This window comes from Dama dama, chromosome 3 (assembly GCF_033118175.1).
Source record: "Dama dama isolate Ldn47 chromosome 3, ASM3311817v1, whole genome shotgun sequence".
In the NCBI taxonomy this organism is placed as follows: Eukaryota; Metazoa; Chordata; class Mammalia; order Artiodactyla; family Cervidae; genus Dama; species Dama dama.
In genome coordinates, this window is record NC_083683.1 from 45601664 (window position 1) to 45619798 (window position 18135).

The 18135-nt window shown below is 41.0% G+C and overlaps 1 protein-coding gene across 3 annotated transcripts in view; it reads right to left on the reverse strand.

Annotated features, from left to right (window-relative positions):
- DIP2B (disco interacting protein 2 homolog B) overlaps nucleotides 1-18135 on the reverse strand; it is a 225005-nt gene that overhangs the window by 98690 nt on the left and 108180 nt on the right. For all 3 annotated transcript variants that reach the window (XM_061128018.1, XM_061128008.1, XM_061128001.1), the window contains exon 2: nucleotides 13254-13325. In XM_061128018.1, coding sequence (XP_060984001.1) covers nucleotides 13254-13325 — 72 coding nt within the window. The remainder of the gene's footprint in view (nucleotides 1-13253; nucleotides 13326-18135) is intronic.

An 18135-nucleotide genomic window follows, 5' to 3' on the forward strand; every position in this document is an offset into this window, starting at 1 on the left:
GAATAAAAATTAATTCCTAGAAACTGAATCACTTTAAGTGTACGTGGAAGCTTAATAATGAAACTCTGCAGCTTATCTTTTTGAATGTGAATAATCACTCTCCAATTTATTCTAAATTTTATCTTCTAAAAACTTTTATTTCCATGTATTGGAGGTTTGTTTTCCTTTTTAAACATAAAGATTTCCAGACAGATTTCATCTGTGCATTGAAAAAATGAAAAGCAAATAAAATAAAATGTCAATAGTAATTATCTCAGGGCGATGAGATTAGATGTTTTATTTTCCCACAGGCTTTACTGGGTTTCTATAATTTAGAAAAGTTCTCTTTTTCAGTATATAAAAATAATATATGTTCATTATAGAATATCAAGGTAATTGTTAAATAAAAATGATACTGGATTTTCTTAATTTGAAGGTCATACCACAGAGAGCAGATTCTTACCAAAATAAGTTAAAATAATATCCAGTTTTCAGCTTCCTAGATAAATTGCAACACTGTGAGCAGAATTTTCCAACCTTCTAAAACCAATTGTCTCCTTTTCCTTTCCCCCAAAGCAACTGGTAATTCAGTGCATATTTGAAGGTGAGAGGGAGGAAACTATGTCCTGGTTGGATTAACAATTTTTGGATGGCTTATGTGCTTACTTAGCTAACTTGTCAGGGCAACAGTTCATCACAAAAGCAAAGCAGGAAACATGGACCACCGGTATTCTGAAAGAGGAGGAAGGGGTCTGGGGGCACAGAGCCCGGCAAGGCATTATTTAACAGCACGTCCAATATCAGGTGGGCAGGCAAGATGCTGCTTAAAGAGGAATCATTCCCTGGCCATGGTTTCACACTGCAACCACATCTCAGGAATCACCTGGAGCCCAAAAGCAGAGATTTCTGTAGTTTGATAGGATGTGCATGATTTCACTACCACAGTAAGAAGCTTAAAGAAAGCAAACATGGAATTAACTACAAGTATCAACATGGTATGTATTAAATGAAAAGTGAAAAACTACACAGACATATAAAAGGGTCTCAAGTGATAAAAGAACACAAAATATTATGTATATTATTACAACTGTGTATGTAAAAACTATTCATATATAATTATATGGACTGGAGGGCACATAAAATCCTTTAAGTAGTTAGGATGAGGTAGTGATAGTTGCTCTGGAGAACTTTACCATTTTGTTTACTGAAAGAGCTGTGCATAAAATCAAACTAATTTTAAAAGACACTAAATATAGGTTAAGTGCTAGAGGAGATATGTGAACCTCATAAATCAAGCCTTCTTCAAAACTTCTAAATTCTAGAGCAAAACATCCTTGAGCTTCAAAGAAAAGGATTACTAGCTGATTACTACAAACAGTGACCACTTGAGTTTAGGGGTTCCCAGATCTTTCAGTCTGTTATACACAGTATCCACTAGGGGTCACCCTTATGTTTAAATAGGGATGATAAAATGTTTAACAATAAGTTTAGACAAATTTTCATTTCTTCTACAACACAAAGCCTCCTTTTTCAATGGTCGGCATGTACATAATTTACTGTTCTCTGACAAAAAGAGACACCAGAGTCTCCCATGATTCTCCTGTTGGAACATAACAACAATGGTAACCTGGAAAAGAAGCTGATCTTTAGTATAAACTATGCAAAATTCCCAATTCAGGTACATGGAAGAAAGCCAACTTCAGCTTCTTATCTTTCAACTCTGCCAGTGATTTAACAGGCATTTTCATCTGCAAGAGTCATAGAGGGAAGGAGGATGTGCTCTGAGAACCAAGGAATACAATGCTTCAACTTCTTGGAGTGATCAAAGTAGACATGCTCACTGGTCTCAGCGCAGGGGTCCAGAGAAGACACCATTTTCTTTACTATAGCACTCATAATAAATAAGTGATCATTCATTCATGTGTATCTTTTATATCGTGGTATGTGCCGAGAGGGAAAAAAAAAAACAAGGTTCTCTGAGTCTACGTAACGAGGAATTTAATTTATACTAGAGTTTTAGGGACGGTCTGTTAAAAGGAGACTCTGATGTAGGTTTCAGTTAGGCGCAGGAGTGGTGGTGGTGGGGGTGTCCCTGGGGGAGGAGCTACTTTATACAAAAGCATGGTATTAGAAGAAGTCCAGTGAGGGAAAAAACCTTGACAAGCCTGAGAAAGATCGAAGGGGCTGAAGAGGTGGAGTGAGACAAAACAAGGCTGGAGAAGAAAAAGCGGGGTCAGGTCACTTGTCCTAAACCAAAAGAGCAGACTTTGAAGGGATTTGGACAGGAAATGACAAAATAACAATGGTAATACAGTACTATGGCTCTTTAAACTTTCGAAACACCATCTCATTTTATATTCACAATAACATTATCTGATAGATACCCTGAAGGAAGCAGGACATCCATCACAGATTAAATTTATTTTCCTACAGTGAGAGTGTGTCCATAATCACCTTGAATCATTATATAAACAGAGCCTCCACTCCCATCTCCACCTTCCACCCTGGGTGAAGGTACCCTGAATCACTCAGAGATTCTTCCCTGGGAACTCACTGAAGAGAGCCTTCCTCAGAAGGCTGAGTGATTAACCAGCCTTACTGCCTGTGGGTAGGGAGGAAAGAGTCTGCATTTTAAGTATGGAAAGCGGCCACCTGCCCATGGTCAATCCTACGGGTGGATTCTGGGAGGGAGAGGAACTGGAGGTTCTGGGTCTGAGAAGCTTCCCAGGCCACTTGGCATCAGGAAGGAACACAATACCAAGAGCTTTGCCCTGAGAATTCAAGTGGGGTGTTCTTGGCTGAGCCTAGCAGAATGGCTGAGGCGGGACCCAGGTTTAGCACTGGGTTAGCACTACCGATCACAAAGTAAGGGCGGGTTTTCATCAGCGCCCCATGAGGCATTGAGGGCAGCAGCAGACAGTGCGGCTCTTCCCTCTCGGACGTGGAAGCTGCACTGACCACCTCTCCTCCTGCACTACCGGTATCCCAGGGGGTTCCTGGATAATCCAAAAAGAAAGAGAAACCCAAAGAGAAAAACAGTAGACTTCCTTCTAATGAGGCATGCGGGGACAGTAAGATTGTAACGCATGCTCCCGTTCATAGTGACTGTACTACTGTCCAAACCTAGCAAATAAAAGGGCAGAACTGGGACTGGAATGTTCTTTTCGTTATGCTGTGATCCTCACTTGGGAAGGAAATTCTGTACTAAAATGCGATAGAGGAAACAGAATAGCTCCCACCCTCCCACTCCCATCACAAAAAAAGGCACTCTGTCTCAGTTCAGTTCAGTCGCTCAGTCATGTCCGACTCTTTGCAACCCCATGGACTGCTGCACGCCTGGTTTCTCTGTCCATCACCAACTCCCAGAGCCTACTCAAACTCATGCCCATCATGTGAGTGATGCCATCCAACTATCTCATCCTCTGTCATCCCCTGCTCCTCCCGCCCTCAATCTTTTGCAGCATCAGGGTCTTTTCAAATAAGTCGGTTCTTTGTATCAGGCAGCCAAAGTATTGGAGTTTTAGCTTCAGCATCAGTCCTTCCAATGAATATTCAGGACTGATTTCCTTTAGGATAGACTGGCTGGATCTCCTTGCAGTCCAAGGGACTCTCAAGAGTCTTCTCCAACACCACAGTTCAAAACCATCAGTTCTTCAGCTGTCCAACTCTCACACCCATACATGACTACTGGAAAAACCATAGCTTTGACTAGATGGACCTTTGTTGGTAAAGTAATGTCTCTGCTTTTTAATATGCTATCCAGGTTGGTCATAGCTTTTCTTCCAAGGAGCAAGCGTCTTTTAATTTCATGGCTGCAGTCACCCTCTGCAGTGATTTTGGAGCCCTCAAAAAGGTCTCTCACTGTTTCCATTGTTTCCCCATCTATTTCCCATGAAGTGATGGGACCAGGTGCCATGATCTTTGTTTTCTGAATGCTGAGTTTTAAGCCAACTTTTTCACTCTCCTCTTTCACGTTCAACAAGAGGCTCTTTAGTTCTTCTTCGCTTTCTGCCATAAGAGTGGTGTTATCTGCATATCTGAGATTATTAATATTTCTCCCGGCAATCCTGATTACAGCTTATGCTTCATCCAGTCTGGCATTTCGCATGATGTACTCTGCATATAAGTTTAATAAATAGGGTGACAATATACAGCCTTGATGTACTCCTTTCCCGATTTGGAACCAGTCTGTTGTTCCATGTCCAGTTCTGACTGTTGCCTCTTGACTTACACACAGATTTCTCAGGAGGCAGGTCAGGTGGTCTGGTATTCCCATCTCTTTAAGAATTTTCAAGTCTGTTGTGACCACACAGTCAAAGGCTTTGGCGTAGTCAATAAAGCAAAAGTAGATGTTTTTCTGGAACTCTCTTGCTTTTTCAATGATCCAACAGATGTTGGCAATTGATCTCTGGTTCCTCTGCCTTTTCTAAATCCAGCTTGGACATCTGTAAATTCATGGTTCACATACTGTTGAAGCCTGGCTTGGAGAATTTTGGGCATTACTTTGCTAGCGAGTGAGATGTGTGCAATTGTGCAGTAGTTTGAACATCCTTTGGCACTGCCTTTCTTTGGAAGTGGAATGAAAACTGCCCTTTTCCAGTCCTGTGGCCACTGCTGAGTTTCCAGATTTGCTGGCATATTGAGTGCAGCACTTTCACAGCATAATCTTTTAGGATTTGAAATAGCAACTGGAATTCCATCACCTCCACTAGCTTTGTTCGTAGTGATGCTTCCTAAGGCCCACTTGACTTCACGTTTCAGGATGTCTGGCTCTAGGTGAGTGATCACACCATCATGGTTGGTTATCTGTCTACCTAATATTTACATAGCTGGGAATGTTCTATAGTATTCCAAAATGCTATTCTTGATTTCAACAGTCAGTTTTAGGTTCATGTCCCTTTGCATTTCCTCAGTATTTTGTTTAGAACTTTCTTACAGGGCTTTTTTTCACTCTGTATTTTATGATTATTTGTATACCTATCTTATCTTTCCTATTAAAGTATAAATAAACTTGAGGTCAGAGATCTTAACTCATTTTGTATATCCTGCAGTAATGAACTGGGTCCTATACTGAAGGACCGAAATTTTTGGTTAAGATAAATAATTATGATCTTGTCTGTCTCTTCACTTCCACCAATGATAGGGGGAGTGGGTGGAAAAACCAAAGACAAAAATGAAGAGGTACCAACCGTTAATCTGAGAAGTCTGCTTATCTGTGTATCTCTAAGCCACACAATGTTTATGCAAAAATTTGTGCCTCTCAAAATCTTCATATAATCATATGAGGTCATTAAGAAAAACAGGATAACAGAGTATCCTTGACAGGAGTTATCAGAGTCTTTAGAGAAAAAGGATAAAATTTCCAAGGCTTTCTTTTGTTTAGTTCTAACTTGGTTATACACACATTTGCACAATCTCAAAGGCAGGACTGAACTCAGAAGAGCTGTGATGGAAGGGGTGTGGAACAACTGGCATGCTCAGCGTATGTACATACACTGTAACAGTGGTGAGCAAATACCCTCCAGCAAAATAGGCAGCAACCACAAAAGGAATCTGAATTTGGGGAAAAACTTTGGATCACCAGTACTTCTTACCAGGACAAGCTAGAAAATGCCAACACATAACCATATTCATAAACTGACATGTCTTACCCCGAAAAGGGCAGCAGGTAAGGGCCTGGGGAAAAAATAATTGAGGAAATCTAGGTCAGGAAGGAATATATAAAAGGCGAGATCCTCTTTTGAAGCAGAAGACAAATACTATTAAATGCAGTGAAAGACAGCAGGACAAAGTCAAAGGATGAAGGAAGAAAAACAAATACACAAAGGTCTCAATGATCTCAAACACACGAAGACAGAATGGAATGTGTACATCAATGCCATCAAAAACAGACGCTGCAGTGATGTCCTAAAGCAAAGGATGTGGGGCCAAGAGAAGATGTCGTTGTTGGACTTCACGGCAGTTTTAAATAGTGTAGAATTGTAAAACAGAGCTGAGGCAGGGCTCTACCTTGGAACCACCCAGAGAAGGGAGGCTGCCGAGTTAATCTAATCGGGCTGTGATAAGAGACCGTTTGATCAGCTTGCTGGTGCACAGCCAGCAAAAGAGGCACTGACGTCTTTGCAATCTTTCAGATTGATAGAAATGATCTTCGTACAAGTTTTGAACAATCCTCAAATAGAAATGTTAGAATAAAGTATTCTGATTAAACATGGCAGAATAACACATCTCCCTATCCCCTACTCCTTCCCAAAACACCTCTAGAAAGATAATGAAGGCCTGCAGCAGGATAAGGGAACAATCAGTTCAGGAAGAAAGATGACATCAAGAGTTGTCTCTAGAAATAATAATAAAATGATGGATTAGCTGTTTAAAAAAAAGGAAAGGTAATCCTAGTAAACCAAGTGATTTAGCTGTGAATAATATTTATATAATCAAAATAAGGAAAGCACTGAATGCTGATTTAGGAACAACAAAAGTAATACACTGAAAAAAAAAAACAAACAAAACTAATACACTGAACACACAGTGCACAGTGAGTATGAGATGGGAGATGAGAAGGAAAGAGAAACGGAAAAGGAGTGTGTGATATCCAGGTGGTTGGGTAGGAATGATAAAAAGGAAAAATTCTAATCTTTTATAGTAGGAAATGAATAAATAATGTCTCAAGTTGGGGGGAAAAAAATTAAGTAGTACTGGCAAAATGTTACACAGAAATAGAGAGGTAAACACCCGAAGAAACGGTTAAAACAGTTGAAAGAAGTGGTCTCTGGGGAAGAAGAGGACACTGCTTATTTTTGTTGTTGTTACAAACCTCACAGTAGTATTTGATTATTTAAAATAATTCATTAATTTCATTTTAAAAATAAAAAAGTGAACAGGAATGCTAAATCTCCAATGAAAATGAATATGCTCTGTACAATCTCTTGAGATTCAGTAGATCTAAATGAAAAGATCTACTGAAGGTGGAGACAAGCTGCCAGGACCAATAATTCTCCAATCCGTAGAGTAATCTGCTTCTTTCATTACCTGACACTTTCATCTTCACAGACGTTTGTGCACTCAGTCACGCAGTCATGTCTGACTCTTTGCAACCCCATGGACTGTAGCCCACCAGGCTCCTCTGTCAGTGGGATTTCCCAGCCAAGAATACTGGAGTGGGTTGCCATTGCCTTCTCCAAGGGGATCTTCCTGACCCGGGATGGAACCCACATCTGCACTGGCAGGTGGATTCTTTACCATTGCGCCACCTGGGAAGCCAACAGATGTTTATGCAAGGAAATATTCCAAATTCTAAATGTTCCTTCTGTTTAGTTCCATCTACTATGTGCCAGATACTCATGCCACAAACTGGGGATGTAAAGAATTAAAAATAAAAGTAAAAGAAAATGTTCCTGATTTTAAAGACCTTACAAGTCTTGTATGGGAAAAATACACATGGACAATCCATGTTCATCTATGGAGCAATCTATGGGGCAGTCAGAGAGAGATTCTTAAAAATGCAACTCAGGTCATGGGAGTGCGGACTGTTTGTGATAGAGCTGGTCAAGGAAGCCGTCTTAGTGTCAGTCCTAGTTGAGCAGACCCCTAGCAGACAAGAGAGCAAGCCAGGGGATCTCAGGCTGTCTTGTCCAGTGCTAGTTGCTTGTCTCAACGGTACTTGGAACACAGAAAGCACTTGGTAAACACATGCTGACCTGAGGTTCTGTCAGCAACCCCCTTGTCGAAATACAATAAACTCTTTTCTATTAAAGCCACTTGGAAATAATCAGCTACTTGTATCCAAAGTATCTTCAAGATTAGACTACAGGATCAGACTGGGATGCTATCTCACTAGACAAAACCTTTCATTTTCCTCTAACTCCAAGAATGGCCAAAAGTGACTAATTTACAGAGTGAGAGCATATGTGGTTTGAAAATTCAATTCTTTGGGCCATGCCAAAAGACAGTTAATTTCTGGCCTCTTCTCTCTGTGAAGCTGCTAACTAAGGCATGTGGGAAGCTTTATATCTAGACTCTCATAGCTTCCAGCGACTGAAAGATGTTCTGTGGGTTACTCCTTTTGAAGAGCATATGGCTCAGAACAAGGAGATATAGGACTTTCCTGGTGGTCCAATGGTTAAGAATCTGCCTGCCGGGAGGGGGGATCAGGATGGGGAACACATGTAAATCCATGGCTGATTCATGTCAATGTATGGCAAAAACCACTACAATATTGTAAAGTAATTAGCCTCCAACTAATAAAAATAAATGGAAAAAAAAAAAAAAAAAGAATCTGTCTGCCACGGCAGGGGACAGGGACTGAATCCCTGGTGTGGGAAGATTCCACATGCTGTTGGCAGCTGAGTCCATGTGCCACAACTACTGAAGCCCAGGCACCCTTGGGTCCATAAGGTGCAACAAGAGAAACGGTAGCAATGAGAAGCCCGCACACCGCAACTAGGGAGTGGCCCCTGCTCGCTGCAACCTGAGAAAAGCCCCTGCAGCAACGAGGACCTGGCACAGCCAGAAATAAATAAATAACTTTAAAAAAGAACAAGGAGATATGTACCTGCCACATCCTCATTTCTCCCTTGTCTCTCACAGGGAGAGCATCTTGAGGCCCTGGATATGGTTTTAATCTTTATCAAGATATGAATTTCACACAGCCTGGACCTTAAATATCAGATAAAGTTTGGGAACAACAGTCAGTTCCAAAGTTGGTGGGTTTAAGTGACTTTCAAGGGTAGTTTTGACACATCAGATTTTTGTCATATAGTAAGTTTAAAATCTATCCCTGTGGTGATAGTGAATTAAGCTTTGTTTATAATAAACTGTCCTTACTCAATTTCCACTAAGTATTTTCTTCAACCTTGTGTTCTCATCCCTATTTCCCCATTTGTCCTGTTAGATTGCTTTTTTTCTGAAGTCCTATTTTAAAGATTTATGTAACATTTGAAAAAAAAATCTAAAATATACATAAATATGCACCCCAAGATAACTCCAGATCAATTCTGTACAGAAAAATCACTCACTAAATTTTTAGATAAGCATGTGTATGTAATTGTTCTAGCAGTACAATGTTGCAGGCAGTATTAATTTTTTCTTTCAAGAGAGATTGGTGGAGAATGTTACTTTTATACACTATACTCAAAGAGCTACCCTCAATGGAGCATCTCACAACTGGAAACAATGAAATCCAACAAGATGACAGTTTGAAAGAAGTTGAATCCCTCTAGAAGTAGCAAACTCCTACTAAAAGCGTTAAACTGACTTTCATTTAATTCTATTCAGTAAGCTTAAAATCTGGGCTTCCCAGAGGCTCAGCAGTAAAGCATCTACATGCAACGTAGGAGACTCAGGTTCGATCCCTGGCTCGGGAAGATCTCCTGGGGTAGGAAATGGCTACCCACTCCAGTATTCTTGCCAGGAGAATCCCATGGACAGAGGAGCATGGTAGGCTACAGTCCATAGGGTTGTAGAGAGTTGGACATAACTGAGAATGCATGCATGCATACAGGCATAAAAATCTTCATTAAATCCAACGTCATTTAAAAAAAAAAACAAAATCTAAATACCTCCTTCAAAATCTACAAAGATACATGAGGTAAAAATGTCGAAGGGTAATCTTTTCTTTTGCTACAGAACCTGTATAACATAACCAGCCCTAGAAACAATCCATTTCTGGGAAAGATTAATAGGTTTAAGAACAAAGGTGGGAAAAGTGACAAGTGTAAATTGAGAGAATTTTTTACCACTAAGAAACTCTGATTAAAATACATAACTATTACAAGATAAACTTCAGGAAGAAGGAAATTGAACTGAGAGGAAAGAGTCGTATATGCAAGGCAATAGTGAACAAAGAAACAGATATTAACTACTATTAACTACACAGAACAATAATAACTAATAATTGAGGGGGTATGTAGACAAGGAGGTACTAAAAATGCATTTATTCTTAAAGTCCTCGTGTTGTTTGGGAGGAGAATTAAGGTTCTAATTGTGACTTGATTTTGAAAAGGCTGTTCTCTGACCACAGTCAAACGGAGAAACACTCACCTTTGTAAAGAAAACTGAAAACCTAAGCATCTGACTCAGGAAACTTAGAAAAGGAATGCAAGGAAGGAAAAACATATAGAAGCCGAAAATGATAAATGAGAAAATAAAGACACACTAAAAAGAAGATCAACAAAATTAAAAGCTTGTTCTTTGAAATGACAAACCTCTGGGAAGACTGATCAAGAGAAAAAAGAGAAGAGATAAGAGTTACACACAAACAAAGCAAAGGCTTTAAAAATAAAGAGAATACTGTCATTAACAATAAATTTGAAAACTTATACAAAACAAATTCCTAGAAAAATTAAACTTACAAAAACTGACTCATGAAGAAGAGGAAAATGTAACTTGGTAACAGGCAAGAGATGGGGAATGAAGAGACTGCTGAGATGACTTTTAAGCCTAGTTGTTGGGCTTATGCATGGGAGTTCTATTCACTCCGAAGTGGAAACTAGAGGTCTGGGAGACGCTGGATAATGTATTAATAATTTTGTGTGAATGTACACATGTAGGGAGGGGAAGGTGCTGGTGGTACAAGTGGTGTGAGCATAAATCATACCTAACATTTAATGGATATGCTTGGATAGGTTGAAATGAAGGTTCCTTCAAGATATATAAATGGAGTTGTTAAAACTGCAGTTGGATCTATGATCAGGAGCTCAGGAGAGATCTGAGTTGAAGACACATATTTGGGAGTTATCTATAAATGATAATTAAAGCCACAGGGATGGCTGAAAAGCTCTAGAGAGACAGAGCATTGCTTCTCCATACCAGCAACTGCAGCATCACCTGGGAACCTGACACAAATGCAAATTCTCAAACCTCAACCTGGACCAACTGAATCAGAAACCCTGAGAACGGACAGGGCCCTGCAATCTGTATATACAAGAAGTTCCCCAGTGACCCCAATGCAGGCTAAAATTTGAGAACCACTGCTGTAGAGTGAGATGTCAAGAGGGCTTCAGGTTTTGCCTTGAGAATTCCAAGATTTAACAGAAGAGGAGGAGCCGGCAGAAATGACTAGGAGCAAAAGAAGAGGGGAATGAGAAAATGCGGAGACTGTTTCTAAAGAAGTGTTTCAAGAGGTAGAGTGGCAAGGGACTGGGACAGGCTGAGAAGTGAACAGGTGCTGAGGAAACAGGGATAATAAGCAGAGACAGTTCTCAGCAGTCTGATCATAAAGGAGAGATAGGATAAAGGTGGAAGTGGTAGACTAAGGAGGATTTTTTTAAAGAGAAGAGGAATGAGCATGCTGATCTGCTGGGGTAAGAATCTGGCTCAGAGGGAGAGGGTGACTGCACAGGAGTGTCGGGGAGGGGACTGCAGCGGCACATCAAGAGGCAATGCAGCCGTCCGCCTCGGTGGGGGAGACTGTTACTACTTAGAGCATTTAGAATTGCTATCCATGGTGATAACAAAAAGCAGACCAACTCTGTGTTGGCTTTAGTACCGCTTTTCAAATTTCTACAGATACTGCACCCCTCACTGCTTGCACCAGGGTGGCTCACTCCCACTGCCCTGTCCTTGGTGTCACTGGGTGATAGTATAAGATTTCTGAAAAGGGAGGAGGGGATGGGATCCTGGTGGAAGGACTGCCCTTGGCTAGGACAGAGAGATCACCTTTCCAACCAGAAGGCAGGAGGCCATAAACATGATGGGCACTAATATGGTGAGTTTGAAGTTCTGATAGCAGGAAGCTGAAAGAGCTGCCATCAAATGACTTCTGTTTCCCCCATGAGGTCACGTGCACAACCATCCCTACTGTGAGATGCCACGTCACACTCCCTTGGCCTGCTGTAATTAAATGTCTGATTCGTCAAATCCATGCTCACTTACCAACCTTCTATATGTGATCAAGCTCCCCATGTAGGCCTGCCCGTGGGGCAAGAATGTGCTGACCACACAGACTAGAGTGTGCCTCAGTGGTTTCTCATAGTAAATTGATAAACTGGTTTTGGAATATGAATTAGTTTCTATATAACCTGACTACAGGGAGCAGACAGAGCACGGTCCTTTTTACAGTCACATTCCTTACTGTGTTATTTTCTCAGGATCTGATTGCTTTTGCACAAAGTGACTACAGTAAATCTCTGGGCCTACAGAGGCATGGGCCAGATCCATAATTAAGCAGCCAATCAGAGGACTCCCCTTCTGTGCCATGCCTTGCTCAGCAAAAGCTGGCTTTTCATTAGCTGTCGCTGGCCTGATTTCTACCTCTTTTCTCTCAATTCATTTCTACATCCATCTGTTCATTAAGATACTTTAAACTGGCTATCTAGGCATTGACCTACTAGTTTTTACAGGGAGGAATTCCCAAGAATAATGCAGGAAATAAAACAAGGACTTTGGTGAAATCTATTGGTATACCACCATTATTCATTTATTTATTCCACTATTCATTCAACAGATATTTACAAACTATATACTTTGTGCAAGGCTTAACATTAGAACCATGGAGGCTCCAAAGTCCTCAAGGGATTTATAATCCAGAAATAAAAGCAATGATTATTAGTTCCACAAAAAACAGTCATGTGAAAACAGACTCTGATTGCAGAGGGGAAATGAGAAATAAAGAAAAAATTCCTCATAGTAAAAGTGATTAAAGTAGAAACAGGCCATCAGAGGAAATCCTGGATGCTGAGTAACTTCAAAAATATGATGACTTAGAAACAGACAGACTTGCCTAGAGGCAAAGGTTCCAGCAACCCGTCTGGAAATAAGCACAAAAGTTGACTCAGGACTTTCTGATATATAAAGAACATGCCAGTCTTTCTGCACAAGTCAGGCTGCAAAAAGGTTTATTTAGGGTTCTTATCCCCAAATCCCCAGGTACTGCAATCTTTGGGTTGTCCTGCAATACTGAATCTGTCCCTCCTTCTTATCTTTGCCTCCCTTGCTTCTCTCCATCACAGTTCATACTCAAGCATTAGATGCAGTTTTTCTATGACCTAGAATCTTCTACCATTGAATCATGTCAGCGACACACAGACACAGTGACTACCACCCAAGTTCTGTATGAATGATTTGATGGCCCTGGGTATTTTTAAAGTGCCTACCACGCAGCAGATGCTCAATTAAGATTCACTTCCTCCTTTCTTTCCTTCTGTTTTTTCCCCCCCTTCCCTGGTGAGGAAGGAAGGGAAAAAATAGGAACCAACAAAAAAGACAGATCTCCAGTAAGATAGCATTCATTAGTGTAAAAATACTGAGAAGGTTTAAAACCACTTCTCATTACCTACCTTGTGTCTGCGGGATGTAAGGAGACAGGAGTTTTGACCTTTTCTTTTCATAACCCTTCTGTGTGATGTCCCCTAAAATAGCAAGAACAGAAATAGGTTACTCATTATTCTTACTCTGTGGTTGTTCACTGTAAAAATACAATTAATTACAGAGTGTTACAGAATTACCACATAGAGAGTAGGGGAAAAAATGTATGGTTCTTTGCCAAGGATTTTGCTATGTGTGATTTCCCACAGGCTTGGAGCTGACTTCTTCTGGAAAATTGCAGGGCTGGTCCCTCCCTACACCAATCTAGCAGCGCAATGTGCTACATTCCATGTCAGAGATCCCCAAGTTCCTAGGCACCCCTTGTTTCCATGGCATTTAAGATATACTAAAACGGAATGTGCCAAGGCTAGCAGACAAACGATCTTCTTTCTCTCCAAGGTTTCACTCTGACCAAATGAATGCAACTGACTGGAGAAGTATTCAATTACACAGCTATACAGAACCACATAAAATCACAAGTCTAGTTAAGGGGAGAAGTCAAGGTTCAGGCACCGGGATGGGATTTCTGGAAGGCCCTTCTGCACCCTAGGACCTGTGCTGGAACCCGGAGCTGGAATCCCCACATCTTCTCCACTTGGTTCACTGGTTTGTATTTTTGATATATGTGTATGTCTTTTTCACAAGCTTAAATGGAAAAGTCTATGTGAAGCACACAGAAAAGTACATACATGATAAATGCAGTAAGGATAAAACTGATTAACAGAGGAGAAACTATGGCGCTGAAGACTTCAAGAATCTGCTTCGTTCTAGAGAAAGGGTAGAAAATGGATGGGCAGAGAGCAGGGTTAAAAGGACCAGGAAATCAGCAGGAGAACAAAGGGACATTCAAGGGACAGTGAGTAATTCAAAGCTGGGGGAATAAATATATCCGGTGAATAAATACATGTGATGGTGGGGGAGGAAGCCCATACTGATGGATACAGAGATTCAAACTCATGGGTGATGGAACGTCAGATATGTTGGTCTCAGCATTTGACTGATGGAGCAGATGGTGGAGATGAAGCAGGGCTCACTGAACAGCTTCAATGGAGAAGTGACACACAGATCATAGAGTGCAGCAAGTTCACTCTTTCTGAGGAATGTGGAACCACAGGTAGAAGCCAGAGAGAGAAGTGCTTGCCCTGTTGCTACTATAGTGATCTGGGCAAGATACTAGTAGCTTAAATCAAAGATAGAGGTAGAAGGGATGAAAAGAAGTGACTGGATTAAGAGAGACGCTACTGAGTAGGAACACTGAGTAGGATTTGATGACTGATTCAGTGTAGGATGGAGGTTTCTGGCTTGAGCAACCAGGCAGATGGTCATGATATTCTCTGACAGAGATATACCCCAAGAACTGGGTTGAAGAAGATAAGAGTTGAGCTTATTAGGAAAAGTCTATGAGACACGCAAGAGAAGATGTTCAATCAACAGTTGGCTATATGAATCTAGAATTTTGGAAAGAGATACAGATTTGGAACTATAAGGATATAGATGAAAAATAATACAATCTCTGGAGAAATGTGGTGATTTCTAACAAAATTCAGATTCATCAACTGCACTTCTAGGAATTTATTCAATGATAAAATTCACAGAGGTGTACAAAAATCAACATAAGAATATTCCCTAAGTTATTCTTTGAATGGAAACACTGGAAGGACTCTAGACACTTATGTTACAGACCATGTGTATCAGTGGCTTTCAAATTGGAATGGCTCTACCCTCGAGGGGACAACTGACAATGATTAAACACAGGTTCAATCCCTGGTCCAGGAAGACCCCACAAGACCTGGAGCAACTAAGTCCATGCGCCACAACTACTGAGCCCTTGGGCCTAGAATCCATGCTCTGCAACAAGAGAAACCATCGCAATGGGAAGCCGGCTCACCCCAACTAGAGAAAGCCGATGTGCAGCAATGGAGACATTTTTGTCACAACTAGAGGATGGGGTGTTACTGGCATTTAGAAGATAGAGGCCAGATGCTGCTAAACATCCTGCAATGCACAGGACAAGTCCACAACAGAGAATTAGCCAGTCCAACATGTCAGTAGCACTGAGGATGAGAAACCTTGATCTACAGAAAATTTTGCAGGTATTCCAAATGTACTGCCACAGGAAGCTGTCTAAAATATATTAAGGGTAAAAGGTGAGCTGCAGAAGAGTAGGTATAATAGGATCTAATTCTTTTTTAAAAAGTAACACGTTTGCATATATAAAGAAAATAGTCTAGAAGAGCATATATACTTTAACAGTGTTTTACCAAAAAGAGCCTGAATGACTTCTATAGTCTCAATAAAGTTTTTTTTCCTGAAGAACAAAGGGTTCAGGACTTTCCTGGTGGTCCAGTGATTAAGGCTCTGAGCTTCCAGTGCATGGGGCCCAGGCTTGATCCCTGGTCAGAGAACTAGGATCCCACATGCTACATAACTAGGAGTCTGCATGCCGCAACTAAGACCCAGCATAGCCAAATAAATAAGTGAAACAAATATTTAAAAAAAAAAAAAAAAAAACCGAATGAAGGGTTCTGGGCTTCCCTGGTGGTCTAGTGGTTAAGAATCCATCTGCCAATGCAGGGGACATAGGTTCAGTCCCTGGTCCAGGAAGATTCCATAAGACTTGGAGCAACTAAGCCCATGCTCCACAACTACTGAGCCCATGGGCCTGGAGTCCATGCTCTGCAATAAGAGAAACCACCACAACAGGAAGCCTGCTCACCCCAACTAGAGAAAGCCTATGTGCAGCAATGAAGATCCAGCAGTCAATAAGTAAATAAACACAATTTGGAAAGAGAAAAAGAGCCTGTTCAGCTTCTTTAAAAAAAAAAAAAGAATGGTTCTGTAGGTATGTATTTGTTAATATGATAAGATGGTAACATTATATCACAGAAAAAAAAGGAACTATACTAAACAGTTTATGCAGCATATTCAATTTTGGGGACTAAAACTATTTTTATACATACAGGTATACACAGAAAAAGAAAAATCTAAATTTTAAACACCAAAATGTTAACAGTGGTTAGCTAATACTTGTAAGATTACAGATTGGTTTCAGCTTTTTGTCAATTTTGCTTGCCTGCCTTTTATAATTTTTCTACAATGAGCATCCATTATTTCAAGAAACAATAAAGATTTTAAAACTGCAATCATGACTGCTTACTAGACTGTACAAATTTAACCCCAATGCCCCTTCATCTCTGCTTTCCTAGTGAAATAAGAGAAACCCATGGTGCATTTTTGTTCATAAAAACCAAGCCTTGTCAAATTAGCAAACTGAAGACTTTAGGTCATCTCTAACAATACACAAAACTAGCAGGGATGTGGGAGCCTACCAAGGAAACCTTCCTAAGAAGCAGGAAATCATGTCTTTCATTGAAAAAGAAACAAGCATTCTGTCCTATTCTGCACTCTCAAGCTCTCCAATCTCCACTACACACACACACACTCTCTCTCTCTCTCTCTCACTCACTGACTCGCACATGTCACTCCCTCATGAGCACAAAGACCTCTTCTGCTGCCTCAGAACACATCTGATAAAGTAAAAAGTCTTTAAAAGCTTTCATCAGTGCTTTGACTGCCAACCATTCACTGTCAGTAATTGACAGACTTGGTATCTTGGACATTAATCAACTACCAACCATCTCGAGTTGTAAAAAAAAGTCAATCAAGAGAGTCTAATTCAGCCATGCCAATTAGCTCCATTTGTTCCATAAACAAGAAAAGACCCTGAAGAGCCCTAGGAGAAGACACACTGCAGAGAGAAGTGAGAACCCCGGTGATATCACTTACAAATTCCCCGTTCCTCTTCTCTGGGTACAAGACCTACTCAAAAGTCACCTCCTCTGTGACACCTGCCACCATTTGCTAGCCACTTCCTCCTGGCGCCCCCTTCAGCTCTGCCCACTCTTCTGTGCAGCACTCAGCACATCACCGGTACTTTGTTTACGCATCTGTGTCCCTACCAGACGGTGCACTGGAGGGCAGGGACTGTGTCTTGTTCATCTCTACAGCCTGCCCACAGCCTGGCACAACAGACACTTGTTGAAGGAGTGACTGAATGAACTGGCAAAATGAAGGCACTGAGGGAATAATAAATCAGTGACACACGTGCTTGGGTGGAAAACTGGAAATGGGAGAAAAAGAGGTCTTTACGTTTAGGAGGAGCTGAAATGCCCAGCGAGAGAAATTTAGTTAACCAAAAAGTTTACTGAAGCTTGACAGCTAGACCTCAAAGCTGGCCAGAAAAGCAAAAGAGGAATAAATAATACATAAATCACTGGGCACTGAAGCGGAAGGAACTCTACCAGATAGTGATGTATCCCATAGCCAGAGAGCAAGACCAGATAGAAGGAATTCAGTTATCCCACGTAACTGAACTTGTCATCCACGTTGCTGTCACTGCCCCCTCCAGTGTGTGCTCTTATCACTCTCACCACCTGCTGCTAAGCACTTTTGGGTGCACTAAAGCAATGCTTGCTAAACTTTTCCAGTTTTTAAGAATCACCAGAGGAACGTGTAAAAATACAAATTCCCAGGCCCTTCCCTTGAAGATTCTGATTCACTAAGTCTGGATTAAGACCCAGATACCTGAGTTTCTAACAAGTGCCTTCCAATGAGTCTTAAAGATCAGGACGTTTGCCAATAGCTGCACTAAAGAACTCTGGAGCGTGCTGGGTGGTTTCACTGACACTGTGAGGAGGGTGCGTGAGGAGAAGGCTGTCTGGGCAACACGGCCTCGAGGGAGAGCATGGAGCCTGGGGAGATCACAGACACTAAGTCACATCACAGGCATTCTTACAACAGATTTTTGGCCATCTGGCATACGAAGCGAAAAGGAGTGCCATGACTCTACCTGTA